General features: G+C 36.2%; 2 protein-coding genes across 8 annotated transcripts in view; one reads left to right on the top strand and one right to left on the bottom strand.

Annotated features, from left to right (window-relative positions):
- The window catches only part of PLXNC1 (plexin C1), a 142,200-nt gene extending 130,400 nt beyond the window's left edge, over window positions 1-11,800 (top strand). For both annotated transcript variants that reach the window (XM_054696129.1, XM_037513862.2), the window contains 7 exons: window positions 2,579-2,610; window positions 2,697-2,804; window positions 3,846-4,009; window positions 5,581-5,728; window positions 7,906-8,046; window positions 8,126-8,200; window positions 9,385-11,800. In XM_054696129.1, the coding sequence (XP_054552104.1) occupies window positions 2,579-2,610; window positions 2,697-2,804; window positions 3,846-4,009; window positions 5,581-5,728; window positions 7,906-8,046; window positions 8,126-8,200; window positions 9,385-9,489 (773 nt within the window). In that variant the 3' untranslated portion in view covers window positions 9,490-11,800. The remainder of the gene's footprint in view (window positions 1-2,578; window positions 2,611-2,696; window positions 2,805-3,845; window positions 4,010-5,580; window positions 5,729-7,905; window positions 8,047-8,125; window positions 8,201-9,384) is intronic.
- The window catches only part of CEP83 (centrosomal protein 83), a 109,775-nt gene that overhangs the window by 13,215 nt on the left and 80,973 nt on the right, over window positions 1-15,587 (bottom strand). The window contains exons 15-20 of one of the 6 annotated variants that reach the window (XR_008552173.1): window positions 14,020-14,209; window positions 12,739-13,001; window positions 11,937-12,067; window positions 11,045-11,106; window positions 7,739-9,221; window positions 5,551-5,719 (exon numbers count right to left, since the gene is read on the bottom strand). Coding sequence is in view for 1 of the 6 variants with exons in the window: in XM_037513864.2 (XP_037369761.1) it covers window positions 12,897-13,001; window positions 14,020-14,209 (295 nt within the window). In the remaining 5 variants the exon portion in view is untranslated. Of the gene's footprint in view, window positions 1-5,550; window positions 5,720-7,738; window positions 9,222-11,044; window positions 11,107-11,936; window positions 12,068-12,374; window positions 13,002-14,019; window positions 14,210-15,587 lie in introns of those variants that run through there. The other 5 variants (XR_008552171.1, XR_008552174.1, XR_008552172.1 and 2 more) reach the window with 5 other exon arrangements.

The following is a 15,587-nucleotide window of genomic DNA, read 5'->3' as shown; positions in this document are numbered from 1 at the left end:
TCCTTCCACCAGCTCAACTGAGAGCTATTGATCACTCGTCTACTAGCCCTCCAATCCCTTTACCTGTCTGTCATTTTACCTCTCTGTCATTTCATCACCACCTTTGTCAAAATCCCAGTCCTGGAGGAGTACAACTACCAGCTTTTTCTGAACCTACAGCCAGATAGCCATAAAATAAAGGTACACAATAGCAAAATCAAGTTACCTATAAATCCAGTGTCCGATTTGACAAAGGCCTTTAGCGCAGCTGTTTCTCTAGGCAACAATGCTCTAATCAGTAGATGACTTCACTTTTTTTTTTTTTTTTTTAATCTTAAATTTTATTTTTATATTCCCCCATACAATTGCAAACGCCCCATTCTGACCCCAATCCTTCCCCTCCCGCCCCCCACCCCCCAAAAAGTGTCTCTGGTTCATAGTTTTTTGTTGATTTTGATTTTCACTTTCTTATATTCATTTTCCTGGTCCCTTATTTAAGTTTTCTAGATTCCTGCTATGAGTGAGACCATCCGGTATTTTTCTTTTTCTTTTTGGCTTATTTCGCTGAGCATGATCCCTTCCAGCGCCATCCATGTTGCTGCAAATTGCATGTGTTTATCTTTTTTGAATGCTGAGTAATATTCCATGGTATATATGTACCACATCTTCTTGATCCAGTCATCTACTTTTGGGCATTTGGGTTGTTTCCAAAGCTTAGCTATTGTAAACAGTGCTGCTATAAACATAGGGGTGCAGGTGCTCTTTGGAATTGATGTTTCTGTGTCCTTTGGGTAAATACCTAGGAGTGGAATTGCTGGATCATATGGAAGCTCTATGTTTAGTAGGTCCAGAAATCTCCACACAGCTCTCCATAGTGGTTGGACCAGTTTGCACTCCCACCAACAGTGCAGAAGAGTTCCTTTTTCTCCACATCCTCGCCAACATTTGTTGTTGCTAGTTTTTTTAATATGTGCCATTCTCAATGGTGTGAGATGGTATCTCATGGTAGTTTTGATTTGCATTTCCCTGATTGCAAGTGATGTTGAACATTTTTTCATATGTCTGTTGGCCATTTGCATTTCCTCTTCAGAGAAGTTTCTTTTTAGCTCTTCTGCCCATTTTTTGACTGGATTATTTTCTTTGTTGTTGCTGAGTCTCATCAGCTCTTTGCAGATTTTTGTGATCAGTCCTTTATCATTAGTGTTGGGTGCAAAAATGTTCTCCCAGTTGGTGGGGTTTCTCTTTGTTTTTGTTATTGTCTCTTTTGCTGTGCAGAAGCTCTTTAATTTGATGTAGTCCCAGCTGTTTATCTTTGCCTTCACTATCACTGCTTTGGGTGATGTGTCTGTAAAGATGTCTTTGATGTGCAAATCCCGTAGTGTTTCGCCTATATTTCCTTCTATGTATTTTATGGTTTCAGGTCTTATGTCTAGTTCTTTAATCCATTTTGAGTTGATTTTTGTGTATGGTGTGAGGTAGTGGTCAAGCTTCATTCTTTTGCATGTAGCGACCCAGTTTTCCCAGCACCATTTATTGAACAAACTTTCTTTGCTCCAATGCATAGTCTTTGCTCCTTTGTCAAAGATTAGTTGACCATAAATCTGTGGATTTATTTCTGGATTTTCTATTCGATTCCATTGGTCTGTATGTCTGTTCTTGTTCCAATACCATGCAGTTTTGATGATTATGGCTTTGTAGTATAGTTTGAAGAGATGACTTCACTTTTTATCCCACAGAAAAAGCAGAACTCCATCAACACCTAACCTACTGTCCCAAGTCTTCCTCTTTACCTGACGCTGATGGCTGTCCTGCCATTCAAGGGCAGTCTCTTACCTGTGCTTTGGATTCCACCAACCTTTCCTACCTTCTGAGAAGTCATACCATCAGTAATCACCTCTCCTTTTATCCATCCCTCTTCATGTACTGTATTTTTTCTATTAGCAATCCAAGATGTTCTGGTGTCTTCTTCAAAACTATACTCAGTGCCTTAATTCCTCTTTCCCTCTATTTACAATCACATTTCTCCCAATACTGTTCTCATTCTAGGTTGCTCTCCTAATTGCTCCACCTTACAGCCTGCACAACCACTCCCCTGCCTCCATCTGCCTGGCTTTCTATTCATTTAGGTTTGACTCCAAGAACCCTATCACAGAGAAACCGTCCGGGAAAAAAATCCATTCCTCATTATTTCTTATACAGTTCCTCACAATTGTAAATAGTTGTGTATTTAGTTAGTATGAAGTCCCTCACGGGTTAGGATATTAAGTGAGAACAAGGTCTGTCTCATTTATTGCTATAGTCCTTGGCACACAGTAGGTGTTCCAGGTAAATCTGGTAAATGAATAAGGCATAAACTTCAACCCCAAGCCCAACAAGTGATCATTCAGCCTCTAATACCGCTAAGAACTGGGGAACCTGTTGCCCACTCCAGTCCCTTGCTCATTCTGTCTTTACACTGTTCTTAAGCTGCAGCTCTATACAGAGCTCAAGTAACCTCTTTGTTTTATAACACAAATGGGGCGTTTTATAAGATGGTCAATTTGCCCATGTTTTTTTTTTTTTTTAATGGACTGTTTTATCTCTTTTCTCTGGCATTCAGATGTGGAATACTCGGATGACCACTGCCATTTGGTGAGTTCAGGCTTGCTGTGAATTGGATGCCTTCTATAGCGTGAATAGTCTCCTTGGGTAACACTTCTACTCTGTCTTCCCTTTAGATTTTACCAGATTCAGAAGCATTCCAAGATGTGCAAGGAAAGAGACATAGAGGGAAACACAAGTTCAAAGTAAAAGAAATGTATCTGACAAAGCTGCTGTCGACCAAGGTACACTTACTGTTCTGGGAGTGCTTTTATGGCTACCTTGGGGGTATATGATGTGTTTGACTTAATTTCCATCCAAGTGTGAAAATGTTACAAATCCCTTGTACCTTCCAGCAAAGCAAAATGAAAGTTTAAATTGTAAACACTTCCTATTCTCTTTTTTGTTATAAACTGCAGAGATAACAGCACTTCACAAATTTCTACTATCGCATCTTCAATCAGGATTTCCCAGGTTCCTTTACCCACTGTTTCACTATTGTTATTTAATTATAATAATTATTCCTTTTTGTTTACTTGTCAGTACAGATTGGCAAATAAAATGGGGGGGGGGGGTCAGTAACTATAAACCTAGTATTTTTTTTTTTATTCCACAAGTAAGAATTCTCTTCACATATAAAAGTGTCAGATGTGAAAGCCAGTGGAATACCAAATTGGGAGCAAATTTCACTTTACCTGGTTTTTAACAGAAGTCTGTGGTGATCCGTTTTTTCCTGAAATGACAATGTTATTATGTACACGCCCTAGTCTCCTAGTGGGCTGGCTTGCTTCATATTATTGTCTTGTTTAGAAGTTACTACTAACCTCTTAGAGGACAGCCAGAGCCTCCTGGTTTTCTCATTTGTCCCACAGACTTCTGCCTATTTAGCTTTTGTCAAACACCCAAATGTTTCAGAAAGCACATGATAAAACCCTGATCGAATGTATACAGTAGGAAAAATTCTGCAAACATCATTTGAGTCTTTTCAGGTTGAACGCAACAAAAAGTCAAATACCCTGGCTTCTTGGTTTATATATACAGTCTTAGAACTGACGTTTCTAAGATAACAGCCTCCTGTTGACTACATGTTGTCAGCAAGAAGCTTATGAACCAAATCTAAATCTGGGCATAGAATTTTCAGACCTTTGTCCCACACTATGGGTGTTGGCTTCAATTTTACATATTTCCTTTTCAGCTTGTTTTTCTGTTTTGCACATCATTTCCTAATGTTTTCAAAATCGTTACCCTATTTTATAAAATTATCAAGTATGTTCTCTGTTTTCCAGGTGGCAATTCACTCTGTGCTTGAAAAACTTTTTAGAAGCATTTGGAGTTTACCTAACAGCAGAGCCCCATTTGCTATAAAATACTTTTTTGACTTCTTGGATGCCCAGGCTGAAAACAAAAAAATCACAGATCCCGATGTTGTACATATTTGGAAAACAAACAGGTGAGAATGTAGGTGATTACTGTTTTCAAGAATCTGGGACAGAATCTCAGCTAAGAGGGGGGCAGTGCTAGAGGGATAAACACACAGAAGATATTAGCCTGGTAAGCTATCATGTCAAAGCAATCTCTTGTTACTGTTTTTAAGCAATCAACAAAACCATCCTACACCACGAACCCTTTCCTTAAACTATCTTTAATGCATGTAAAAGACTTTGTATGGATTGTTTAAACAAATTTACCTCAACTAGCAAAGAATGAAAAATTGGGGGGTCATATTATACAACCTTCCATCAGAAAAGAAAGACACTTGTCCCTCAAAGAATTAATCACTTTGCAGTCTCCAAGCTGTTTTTTCTGATTCTGTATACAAAATTTCTGCTTTTATTTGATGAAATGTCATAGTTGGTATCTTGGGAATTAGCCAAATTATTGTGTTTAAGCATTTTACCTTAAACTGAAGCATGTATTCATTCTAAATATCTTCCTTAGTAAAGAAACAGCTTGTTAACGCTTATTTGAAATACCCTATGTATGAGCTAATTAACTCAGATATAATTCAATGCAATATAACCTAAGCTCTAAGTCTAATCATGTCTCATTTAATTCCAGTCTATTCTGACTCTTTACTCTGGCTCACTCCCTTTCTGTGTTCTATCCCTTGCTACTCCCATACTAAGCGTGGGCACTGCAGGCTACCATTTTACTATGAAGATCGTCGCTTCCAAACAGGGATGGTAGCCAGGGCAGTAAAGCTATGACAAGCCCAGCAGCCGTATGACAGAGGTAATTAGGTAGGCCAACGTAGAAATAAAAGACTAATTCCCAAGTTCATATTTAAATATTCAGTACTTAATATATACTAGGCATTACTGGATACTGAAGACACAGATTTTTGTCTGGTTGGTTACTATGTTTTCACAGAGCTCACATTCTAATAGGTATGGACAGATCATAAATAACAAGTTGCAGTATAGGTATATATACGGACAGAGTAGGAAAGGACAGGGTTGCCTCACAGAGATGATATCTGAGCCAGGTCTTGAGATAAGGTCCGAAACCAGTCGATTACCTAGGGGAAGATGGACAACAAAAAGCAAAAGTCCTGAAGCACAAACCCTGCCTGGCATGAGAGGCCAGTGGCGCTGGACTGAGTAAGATGGAGACATGATCTGACTCTGGATGAAGAAAAGTGCTGGTAGTTGTGGAAAAATTAACTGTCAGGAACTGGGGATGATGGGAAATGATGACTTAGGTCAGAGTAGGCATTTAAAAGGCATGAAAAGTTAGGTTCTGGAAATCTGATGAGATTTTTCTCATTGGTAACCATCCATTAATCATCTAGGAAAAATTCTTGTCAATCACAACTTTCAGACTTAACCTCTTTCTAGTTCTTTCTTTCAGTAGGGTTGGTCAGTTTAACAACTACTTGTTCTCTTTGAGTGGTGCTACCATCTGTTGCTTGTTATGTTTGGGAAAGTAGACTCACATATGCCAATAACAAGAACAAAGACAACTGTTTACAAACTGTGACAGAGCAGCTACCTCATATGAATGCGCTCTCTCTTGGAACAGCCTTCCTCTTCGCTTCTGGGTAAACATCCTGAAGAACCCTCAGTTTGTCTTTGACATTAAGAAGACACCACACATAGACGGCTGTTTGTCAGTGATTGCCCAGGCATTCATGGATGCATTTTCTCTCACAGAGCAGCAACTAGGGAAGGTAAGCTTTAGAAATTTTTGTATGGACTCCTATGACTCTTTTAAAAACAGTCAGATAGTAAAATAAGCAATTGTTCTAAACCATATCAAGTGAAAAGTGATCGAAAACTTGCATTTCTTTAAAATCTATTTTTTTTCTTTCAAAAACCAAAATAGTCTTATTCCCACACTTTGCATAACTCTGTTTTGGAAAATATTTGCCACAAAGTGTAAATTTTCTTTATTCCACAGAAGAAGTCTATAAATCCAAAATGCTGAAATTCGCCCAAATTCCATCTAACTATATCTAAAAGTCTATTTGAACATAACAAATTACTTATGGGGAAGAAAATCTTGCCTGAAACATCTAATTTTACCAGTTTGTCATTTTATAATCAAGAAAACACAGAAATATAAAAATGCAAACTTTGACATAACTTTGATTTTATTTAAGAACTCTAAAATATAACTCATCAATTTTAGAAAATCTCACTATTTCTGCAAAACAAACCTGGTTTTACTTTCATTTTCCTACTACTGCCAAGTATCTTAAGGCAGACACCCCCCCTAACTGTTCACTTCTCTACAATGTTTCTGTCCCTTCTCATTCCTCTGACCTATCCCTTCATCATGCCTTCTAAACATGGTCTATGCTCCTTTGTCTGACTCATCCCCCAACTTTTCCTTTTCACTGTGTCTCAAGTACTTTTCCAAAACTTACCTACCAAAGAATTTCTTTTCACATCACTTCCTATCTCATGACCCCTCTGTCTAGTAAAATCCTACTCATTCAACAAACATGAATTCCTAAGGTGTAACAAAAGCTGTAGGGCAGTTAAATACTGAGGGGATGAGACAACCATCCCTCAGTATAAACAGGAGATTTGTTCCAGGTCTTCCCGTCCCTACAATACCAAAATCTGCAAACATTCAATGACCTTGTATAAAATGGTGGGTTTTTTGTTTTTGGGTTTTTTTTTTTTTGTATATAACTATGCAGTCCTCCAATATACTTTAAATCATCTCTGTATTACATATAATACAAGAAATAAATGTGCCCATACAGAGCCAACCATTTATATGTAACTATATCGTATTTGCATCTGTGGAGAGAGGATAGATTGTACTCTGTACACTTTTTCCTGATGTATTTCCCACAGCACTTTAACAATGAAGAATGTTAAACACTGAAAGATCTTTAAATACTTAGTCATAGTAAAAAAAAATGTTTGCTGATGAGTTACTACGTTGTTGGTATACTTCAATTAATCCTCAAGAACACAGTAAAGGTAATTATAATCTCAGAACATCCATTTCCCCAACCTGATTGACTGTAAGCTTCCTAAGGGCAGGTACCTATCTTTACCATTTACACACAGTGCAGTGGCTAAATAAATCTTTATTGAATAAATGCAGGATTTGTGAGTTCTACTTAAACTTGACAAGTGAAAAAAAATGAGTAATCTAAGCTTGCTTCAGAATGATTCATCAAGCTATTGGTTGGAAAGGCTATTATTCAAGCCATAGATACCAGGACATTAATCCTATCATTAATTTATCTCCCTTCCCTGAGGAGAAAATTTTAAAACTTTGTTAGCCGAAATGACTTAGGATTTTCGCTTTAGTATCATTACATGAAAATATTCAAATTTCCAGGAACTAGTGAAACATCAGAGCCACCAATACTAATGACCACATGCTTCCTTGAGGACACTGGATGATCTTTATAATCTAATAAAAGGGACAAGAAAAAAAAACCTGCCAATTACTTACCACTTTCATAGTTATATAAAGGACTCAGTCAGACCTACAATCAAGTCTTTTTATAAATGCCAAAATTCACTGGTGGGTGAGAATGAAAGCAAATGTTTTAATTCAGGCTTTTTACAACCATTAGTAATAAACTATGATTGAAATAAGTTCCATTGTTACAGTAACTCAAAATCATGCAAAAATAATAATTTTAGTTCTCTTATGAGAGAAAGGCAGAATATATTAGCATTTAATCTGGCTGAAAATAACAGTGACTCACCAGAACTATCTGGATAACAGTCAGTCATTCAGTCAACAACATTTATTAAGGCCTACTGCATGAAGTCTTGTCACCAGGATGTGTGATACTGGTAGTGGAGGTCCATCAGCTATATTGACAGTTATAATTCCCCCATGATTTTTACTCCTTTTTTTTTTTTTTCCCAGGAAGCACCAACTAATAAACTTCTCTATGCCAAGGATATCCCAACCTACAAAGAGGAAGTAAAATCTTACTACAAAGCAATCAGGGATTTGCCTCCATTGTCATCTTCAGAAATGGAAGAATTCTTAACTCAGGAATCTAAGGTATTGTAAGAAAGAAATAGTTGATTACTTTTTTTAAACAGTGATTTCAGAAGCTCTTAACAAGCTTTCTTTTTTTAAGAAACATGAAAATGAATTTAATGAAGAAGTGGCCTTGACGGAAATCTACAAATACATCGTAAAATATTTTGATGAGGTAAGATTTTAAATAACATCATGAATCAGCCAACCAGGACTTGATTAAAAAAGCATTGTATAGGTCAGAGTCCAGCTCTGGCATCCCAGGTGGCCAGGAAGCCTGTAGAGATGGGGGAACCTGGCACCAAGCCAGACCCTGCAGATGGCTGCCCCTCTTACAGTTTCACCATGCTGCCCACCTTTGTACCAGCCTAAATTTACATTTGAATCAATGGCTGGGGCCTATGGCTACACCGACTCAAGTTAACTTTAAAAAGTAAGTAGTAAAAGAAGAAAGCATACATTGTACAAAAATGAACAATGATGTAAATATTTATATAGATATAAAAAAAGAGTAAGTAATGGTCCTATTAAATAGGGCCAGCTTATGCTTGTTTGTCATCTGCTAAAAATGAAAGCTAAGCTTGTTAAATCGCCTAGATTCTGTATTCAAGTTATATGAAATTATGACATTTCTAACTAAGCAACTATTTCAATAAATCATTCTCCTTTATGATTAATTCTCCTTAATCTGGATTTTTTTCTTTGGGAATTCACACAGACACAATCATCAGATGCGCTGTTTCCAAATATATGTTAATTCCCCTTCCCTGATTCCCCCCAACTCAGTCATGCTGGGACAGGCTATCCATGTCAATGGTGAGAATAGCTCACCAATTCCATTTGCTACTTGAAGATCAAGTGAAGCACTAAGGTAGGGTAGAGGCAATGAGCTCCTTAACATGATAAGCATCCCTCTTTCAGGGGTCAGGGGTTAGGAGGGAAGCACTGGGGAGGGGAAAAAGGGGGGTGGGGGAGAAATATTGATCTCTGACCAGGATACCCTTGCCTGCTGCATTTAAGAAGAAATACTTGCCTGCATGTTGGCTGCCCACGAATGCTTGCTGTGCTTGGAATGGCTGTGACATAATGCATAAAACAGGGCCTTGGAAGTCTGGCCCCATATTTGTAAGCAAATAGTTGGTATTTCTTGGGAGCTTCTATTTTAAGCCAAAGTGTTGTTGATCCTGTGATAATGACTTAGCAAAACAACTTGCAAAGTGAGTATGTAAATGATCGAAGAAAATGTTGGCATCTGTTTCATACAGATTTTACCACTCACAGCATTAGGAATGCAAAAAAAAAAAAAAATTCTAATGCTAAAACCACAATATCTAAAATAACTGTTCTAATTGTCAACAGATTCTAAATAAACTAGAAAGAGAACGAGGGCTGGAAGAAGCTCAGAAACAACTCTTGCATGTAAAAGTCTTATTTGATGAAAAGAAGAAATGCAAGTGGATGTGAGCACTCTGGGGCCTGGCTTAATCTGGCAAAGTTCTTCAGACGACTTGGGAGCAAAATGGCTGCTTGAGCTACTCTTTGTCGTTAATTTTTAAGTTTGCACATAGGTTCCACTCTGAGCACTGTCTTTTGAAGAGACCAAGGCACATGCACAGCTTTCAGAAAGCATACCAACCATTGTGCCTGTGTGTATACTGTGGGAACCCTTCTGTAAATAGTTGACGTGGTTGTTGTGAACAGCCTCCTTGTTTACAGAGAATACAGGGCCAGTAAGCAAGTGTCAGTATTGTAACTACAGTCTCCACTTAAGCACAATGATATAAGTGGTTTTTTTTGAAAAGCTATGTAGCACTTGTGACTACACTGTACCATTGCAGAAAAGGGACACTGCCAATGATCAAAGGAAAAAAATAATGTGAAATGAGTCATTTGGAAACAAGGTGGGGGTGTTAGGGCAACCTCGAGGATTTGCAACATCGAAACTTTCCCCAGTAGTTCTTGGAAAAGCTGACCGCAGAATTTGGTAGTGTGTACACTTAGCATTTGTGAGTGTGTGTGTGTTTTTAAACCAAAAACTAACAGTGTTGCAACATTGTTGAAAGGGCTCGTGTTTTTCAGTGGTCATCAACTGCACTCCATCAAACACCTCCATCTCGATAAGGAGCTCTAAAGCAAGGAGGAGTGGGCTTTGTTTAAATGCAATATTTACCCATAATCTTTGTCCTTATGTCTGTTCCTTTTTATTTTTTCATTGATAGTGGATGTGTTGGGCTATTATAAAAAAAAAATTGTTTTAAAAAAATTGGTCACAATTATCTGGGAAGAGTAACTCATTTCCCTAATCCTACACTTACATGGTAGAATCTCCTTGCTTTAGATTTCTGGTGAAACCTGTGGTTATAAATACTTGTGATTTAAAAAAAAAAAAAGATACATTTTACATTTCATGAAATTGCTGTTCACACTGGAGTACTATATATGAACATATATATATTTGAGGCCCAAGGCCTGAAAAAATATTAGTATACAACTTGGTATCTTAGTCTTACTATGTACTTTTTGAAAGTATTCCTTGCAGGAGAATTAAAAATACCCATTTTATTCATGCCTTTCTTTTTAAAGAATTCCCTATCCAGTTATACTGTAGTCTTTTTATTGCTGATTTTTTATTCCTGAATTTTTGCTGCTCATGACCAATTTTAATACCACTGTGTTTTCTTTCTATTAAAATCAGAAGTAAAAAGTATAATTGGCAACTCTCAAACTTTCCTTGTGGCACCTTTTACCCTTGGTGCTCCAATTATCAAATAAAGAAATTTTTTCAAGTAGCAAATAAGACATTAATCACACATTCCTTGAAATCATTTACAAACACTGTATGAGCTATCAGGATTTAAATGCAAATTTGTCTTAGGTAAATGCAATTCTTTTTCTTCCTCAACAAACTGATCAGAAAAATTAGCAATTAAACATTGACAGGCACCTTCTTCCTAATCCCGCCGCTTTCACCATTGTCCAAAGGACACACCTCGAAAATAGTACCAAATAGGTTACTTACAAGTATAAAGGTGAAAGGCCTGGTCCCCATCTAAGGCCAGTAGTCTTGATGTGAAGGCATTCCTAAAAGAAGAATAACAGGAGAGTTGGGAGCCAAGGGTAGGAGAGTTGCCCAAAAGACTTCCCCTTCTTTAGGATGCAGAAATGCTAAGAAAACGCAAAGGATCAGCTACAGCTTTATCTAAGTATTTAGTAAATGCTACACGAGGGTGTCCCTGTCCAGATCTCTGGCACATGAGTCCAGCGTGAAGACTTACCTCCTCTTCCAGGGACTATGAAGCTGGGAACTTTGGGCAAGTCACTTACCTCTTTGTGCCTCAATTTCTGTATAATATTTCTAACCTACCTCACTGAGGTGGTGTGAAGATTCACTAATGTATGTAGCGTGTTTGTCAATCCTCCAGTGAAAAGCACTATCTAGATCATATTATGGACCGCATTAGCCAAACATACTAAATGGCCAAATTAGATGTGTGCTGAAGACAATCAGTCACTGGGGTCTATATTAAACAGCAACCAGAGAAACAAATGGCAAACAATTTCTATTTTCAAGTTTCTTTGCATATTTTTTTGGTGCAAAACCATTTCTAAACTTTTTTTTCCTTAACACTAGTGTCTACAGCAGCATTTAAAAATTGTGTTACCTTTTCCGTATTAGGAATTTAAAGTCTATTTCTTATTGTATACCTGATTGAAGCTGTTCTTGGAGATGAATGTTTTAAATGTCTATATCCAAAAATAAACATTTTGATGTAAATGCCGATTGTTTTTTTCCTTCAAATTTTCTAGTTATAAGAATTTTTAATTCTATGTGGCTCCATGGAAATTATTTTTCACGAAGAAAGTGTAACTGTATACTCTGAATAAGCAGTTCTATCATACAGAAAATATACCTAGTTTCTTCTAAATGATGCTAAGGGCTGCTCAGTTATATTCCTGGCCTCCACTATTAACCTGGGATTTTGACTGCGAAGACTTCTTGAGCTTTGTCCTGTTGACATGAAGTTATTCCAGCAGAATTTCTCTAAAAGATATTACATAAAAAAGCAAGTGATGGCATACTTAGGAATGCACAGAAATAAAATACTTATAATTATTTGGTTAGATCATAAACAGTGGGAGGCAAAGTTAAATACTAACAAATACTTCTAAAGGGACCCCACTGGGTTCAAGTTTTACGATGAATGGCCCTTTTTTAATACAGCCACAGGATTCAATTATTTGTACTTTATTTAATTCTAACTCAACAAAGCCAAAATCAGTGAGATCTTCTACATTGCTAAATATACACTGTATGTTTGAAATAAAATTAAACACAAGGCAAAATAGATAGAAAAATATTTATTAATTTTTTTAATAACTTATGTGCACATAGCTTTTAGAAAAGGTAGCATTCTGTAGTCAATATATATTTTTAATTTTCTATGCTGACTCTTGTCATTTATTTTTAATAATTATAGTGTGTGTATGTGAAAACTTTAACTGATCCTATTATTGCCAAGCATCTCTACCTGGGCACACTTCAGGCAAAATACATCCCCACTCACCCACCCAAAACAAAAAGAAAATTTAAACCTTGATTCCTTAACTAGTTCTTTTATTTACTTATTTTACTTTCTCAAATAGTTGTCACTACTTTAAATATCTCTGAATCGGTTTTTAATGCTTGTCATTGGTATAATCCTAAAATCCCACCTTCATGCGATACAGCATTTAGCTGGTACCTTTTCTTGAGGCACATTGAAGCATTTTGGCAAACTGTAGTAAAGTATCTAAATGCCACATACATTAAATCTTCAAGCTTTACTGAGTCACTGATTTCGTTCCTCTGATCTGCCTTTTCTCCAAGAACATCATTCCCCAGGAGATCCAAGTTCCTCTAGTTGTTTTCTTTGTGTTGTTTCTAGTTCTTCTAGTCTTTTACGAAGTAGCGAAAGTTCCCTTTGATGCTGTTCCTCCTTAAAATGATGCAGAGAAAGCACAGCAAGACAGACTGTTAGAAAAACCGGTGAGAGCAGCCTCCTTTTGCCTTTAGTCAAACTTGTGACATTTGGTAAGGAAAGAACAACCATTTTAGCAGTCTAAGAACACAGCAGCATGGGCTAGACTACTTACTAAGTATTCAGTCCTTACTTCTCTCCTGCCTCAGGCCCTAGCCTTTAGCAAAACCCACAGCCTGCTCTTCTCTAGGTGTACAATTCACCAGGGAGTCAATCAGAAATACTAATTCAGCCTAGATGTACTTCTGTGGCCATTTCTAACAAGACTGGAGTTTAGTAGCAGTTTATAAAAAACAAAGTACTTGGCTTTGAGGTGCAATTCAGTGACTAAAATTTTCAGTGCTAACACTGTAAAACATAATAGTTTTATCTTCTAAAATTAATCCATCTATTTTGTGCCTTTAAAACAGCAATAAGTACTACAGCAGAAAAGAGCCCAGGTTTTTATAATCAGATTTAGATTTGAAGCAACTCTGCTACTTATTAGCTATGACATTATACAAGTCACTTCACTTCTAAGTCAGTTTCCTCATCTGTAAGTTGGGAAGAATAATGCATTCCTTCAATAAACATTTATTAGGATTAAATAAACATTTTTATGGAAAATGTGTAGTGCAATGCACTAGTAGGTGTTCAGTATTATGTAAGTGAGCTTTAAACTCTAGGTTCCTCAAAGACTTTATCAAATTTCTTTTCTATTGCCCAACAGGAGATTTCATTTCCAGCACCATCTCTGCAAGATAGAAAAGATTCAAATTTGCTTCTCAGCAAATTTCTCTGATAAAGAGTTAAGTCTAACTGTATTTAAATGGGCATGTCATTTAAGTCTGAGATGAATTCTGACCACTAATAATTCACATTTAGTGTTTTTTTTTTTAATTTTTAAAATTTTTATTATAGTTTTTTAACCTTATATTTAACTGGAAAAAACTACAGAAATATTTGCCTTTTCACCCTCTAAAATTAATACTTATACCTGCATATGAGGTGGAAAGGATAGTTCCATGCCTGGAACCATGGTTGATGACTGGAAGTTAACAGAGTTGATGGATGCCACTGGAGGTATGTTAGGAACTAAAATTAAACTTCGAAATTCATTATGTCTTCTCTGTATATCCTTCAGTCTTTTTTGCAGTCTTGTATATTCTTCAAATGGAACATTTTGTCTTAAAAAGAAAAGTTTTCCTGTCTTTAATACAGTTATACTTTATCGAACAACAGTATGATTCACATAATTTTAAGTTGGAAGAGAATTCCTAAGTTATAAGATTTATCTATATAAAAAAAATCTGTACATAAAAAGATAAAGAGAAACAGCATCTTATATTTATTATTGTTAGAACTGCCAGGCTATCAGTTCATTTGAAACTTTTATTTGCCAATTAATCAAATGAAATATTAAATATCTTTTGATACTTCCACTTTCCCTCACTCTCATTTCTACTCTACTACCATAGCCCATGAATTCTGAAACTCAAAGGAGACTCTTAAAGACAAAAGGATGCCTTATTTTACAGAAGCAACCTAATAAAATACTGGATTCAATCTTAAGAAATTACCATTGTTAGAGGTGAAACATGGTAAAATACATGGACTTTCATATTGATGAACATAATTTTTAAAGTAGTTAATGACAAAGGTAAAACCATCCAACTTTAGGGAAAAAAACTACATGGATAAAAAAGCTACCCTTTCAGGCTTTCACAGACCATCATTTTGGAAATTAATTTCCTGGCGATCAATCATTAATCAGATATAATTTCAAAACCCTCTAAGTTGTAAATGATCTGTGTCATTGCTGCCCATTCTTGAACTTATAATACTTTAGAATTAATGATTATGAAAGAAAAGTTGAAATTTGTTTTAGAATGAATTTGGAAGCTTACTTTGCATAGGGTATGATAACAGTGTCATTTAATCCAGTCTAGAAACATCATGGGTGTGCTTAAGAAATACCTATTCACATTTTGGTAATAAATCAGTGCACATCTTAAAACATAACTGCTTGGTATTATAGACAATTACCATTACAGAAAAATCTGATGCTATGTAAATGCTAAAACCTACCACAAATTAGCCGAATTTAAAACAATTTTATTAACTTGAATCAATGGCTTGTACACCACCACTACCACTAATTTAGTATGGCAAATCTGTTCTGCTCAAAAATGCTGACAATGCAGATTATTAGTTATACTTACATATAAGTGAAAAAACAGAAGCTAGAGAACAATAATATTCTTCCACACCAAGAAATTGAAAACTTATCTTCAAAGTTGTAGCCTCAATCTTAAGCCCTACACAACCGCTATAACTCTCCTCTCAGCACAAGAACTCATACTACTCCTGCTTACCAAAATCAGTTACTGTACCAAAGTCAAACAATGGACATTATTATCATATCAACTGTAATACAAATACCTGAAATGTGTTAGAGGTTTCTGGTTTGAAAGACCATGGGGGGCACAGTTCTCCTAAATATGTATTTTAAAAGAAGACAAAGTTCTAGGTAGCAAAAAAAAATACACATGGAGTATTTGTACA

Source organism: Talpa occidentalis, unplaced genomic scaffold (genome assembly GCF_014898055.3).
Source record: "Talpa occidentalis isolate TD23 unplaced genomic scaffold, MPIMG_talOcc4v2.1 talOcc4.16, whole genome shotgun sequence".
In the NCBI taxonomy this organism is placed as follows: domain Eukaryota; kingdom Metazoa; phylum Chordata; class Mammalia; order Eulipotyphla; family Talpidae; genus Talpa; species Talpa occidentalis.
The sequence above is the reverse complement of the archived record's forward strand: the minus strand, read 5'-3'. Positions and strand labels throughout refer to the sequence as shown.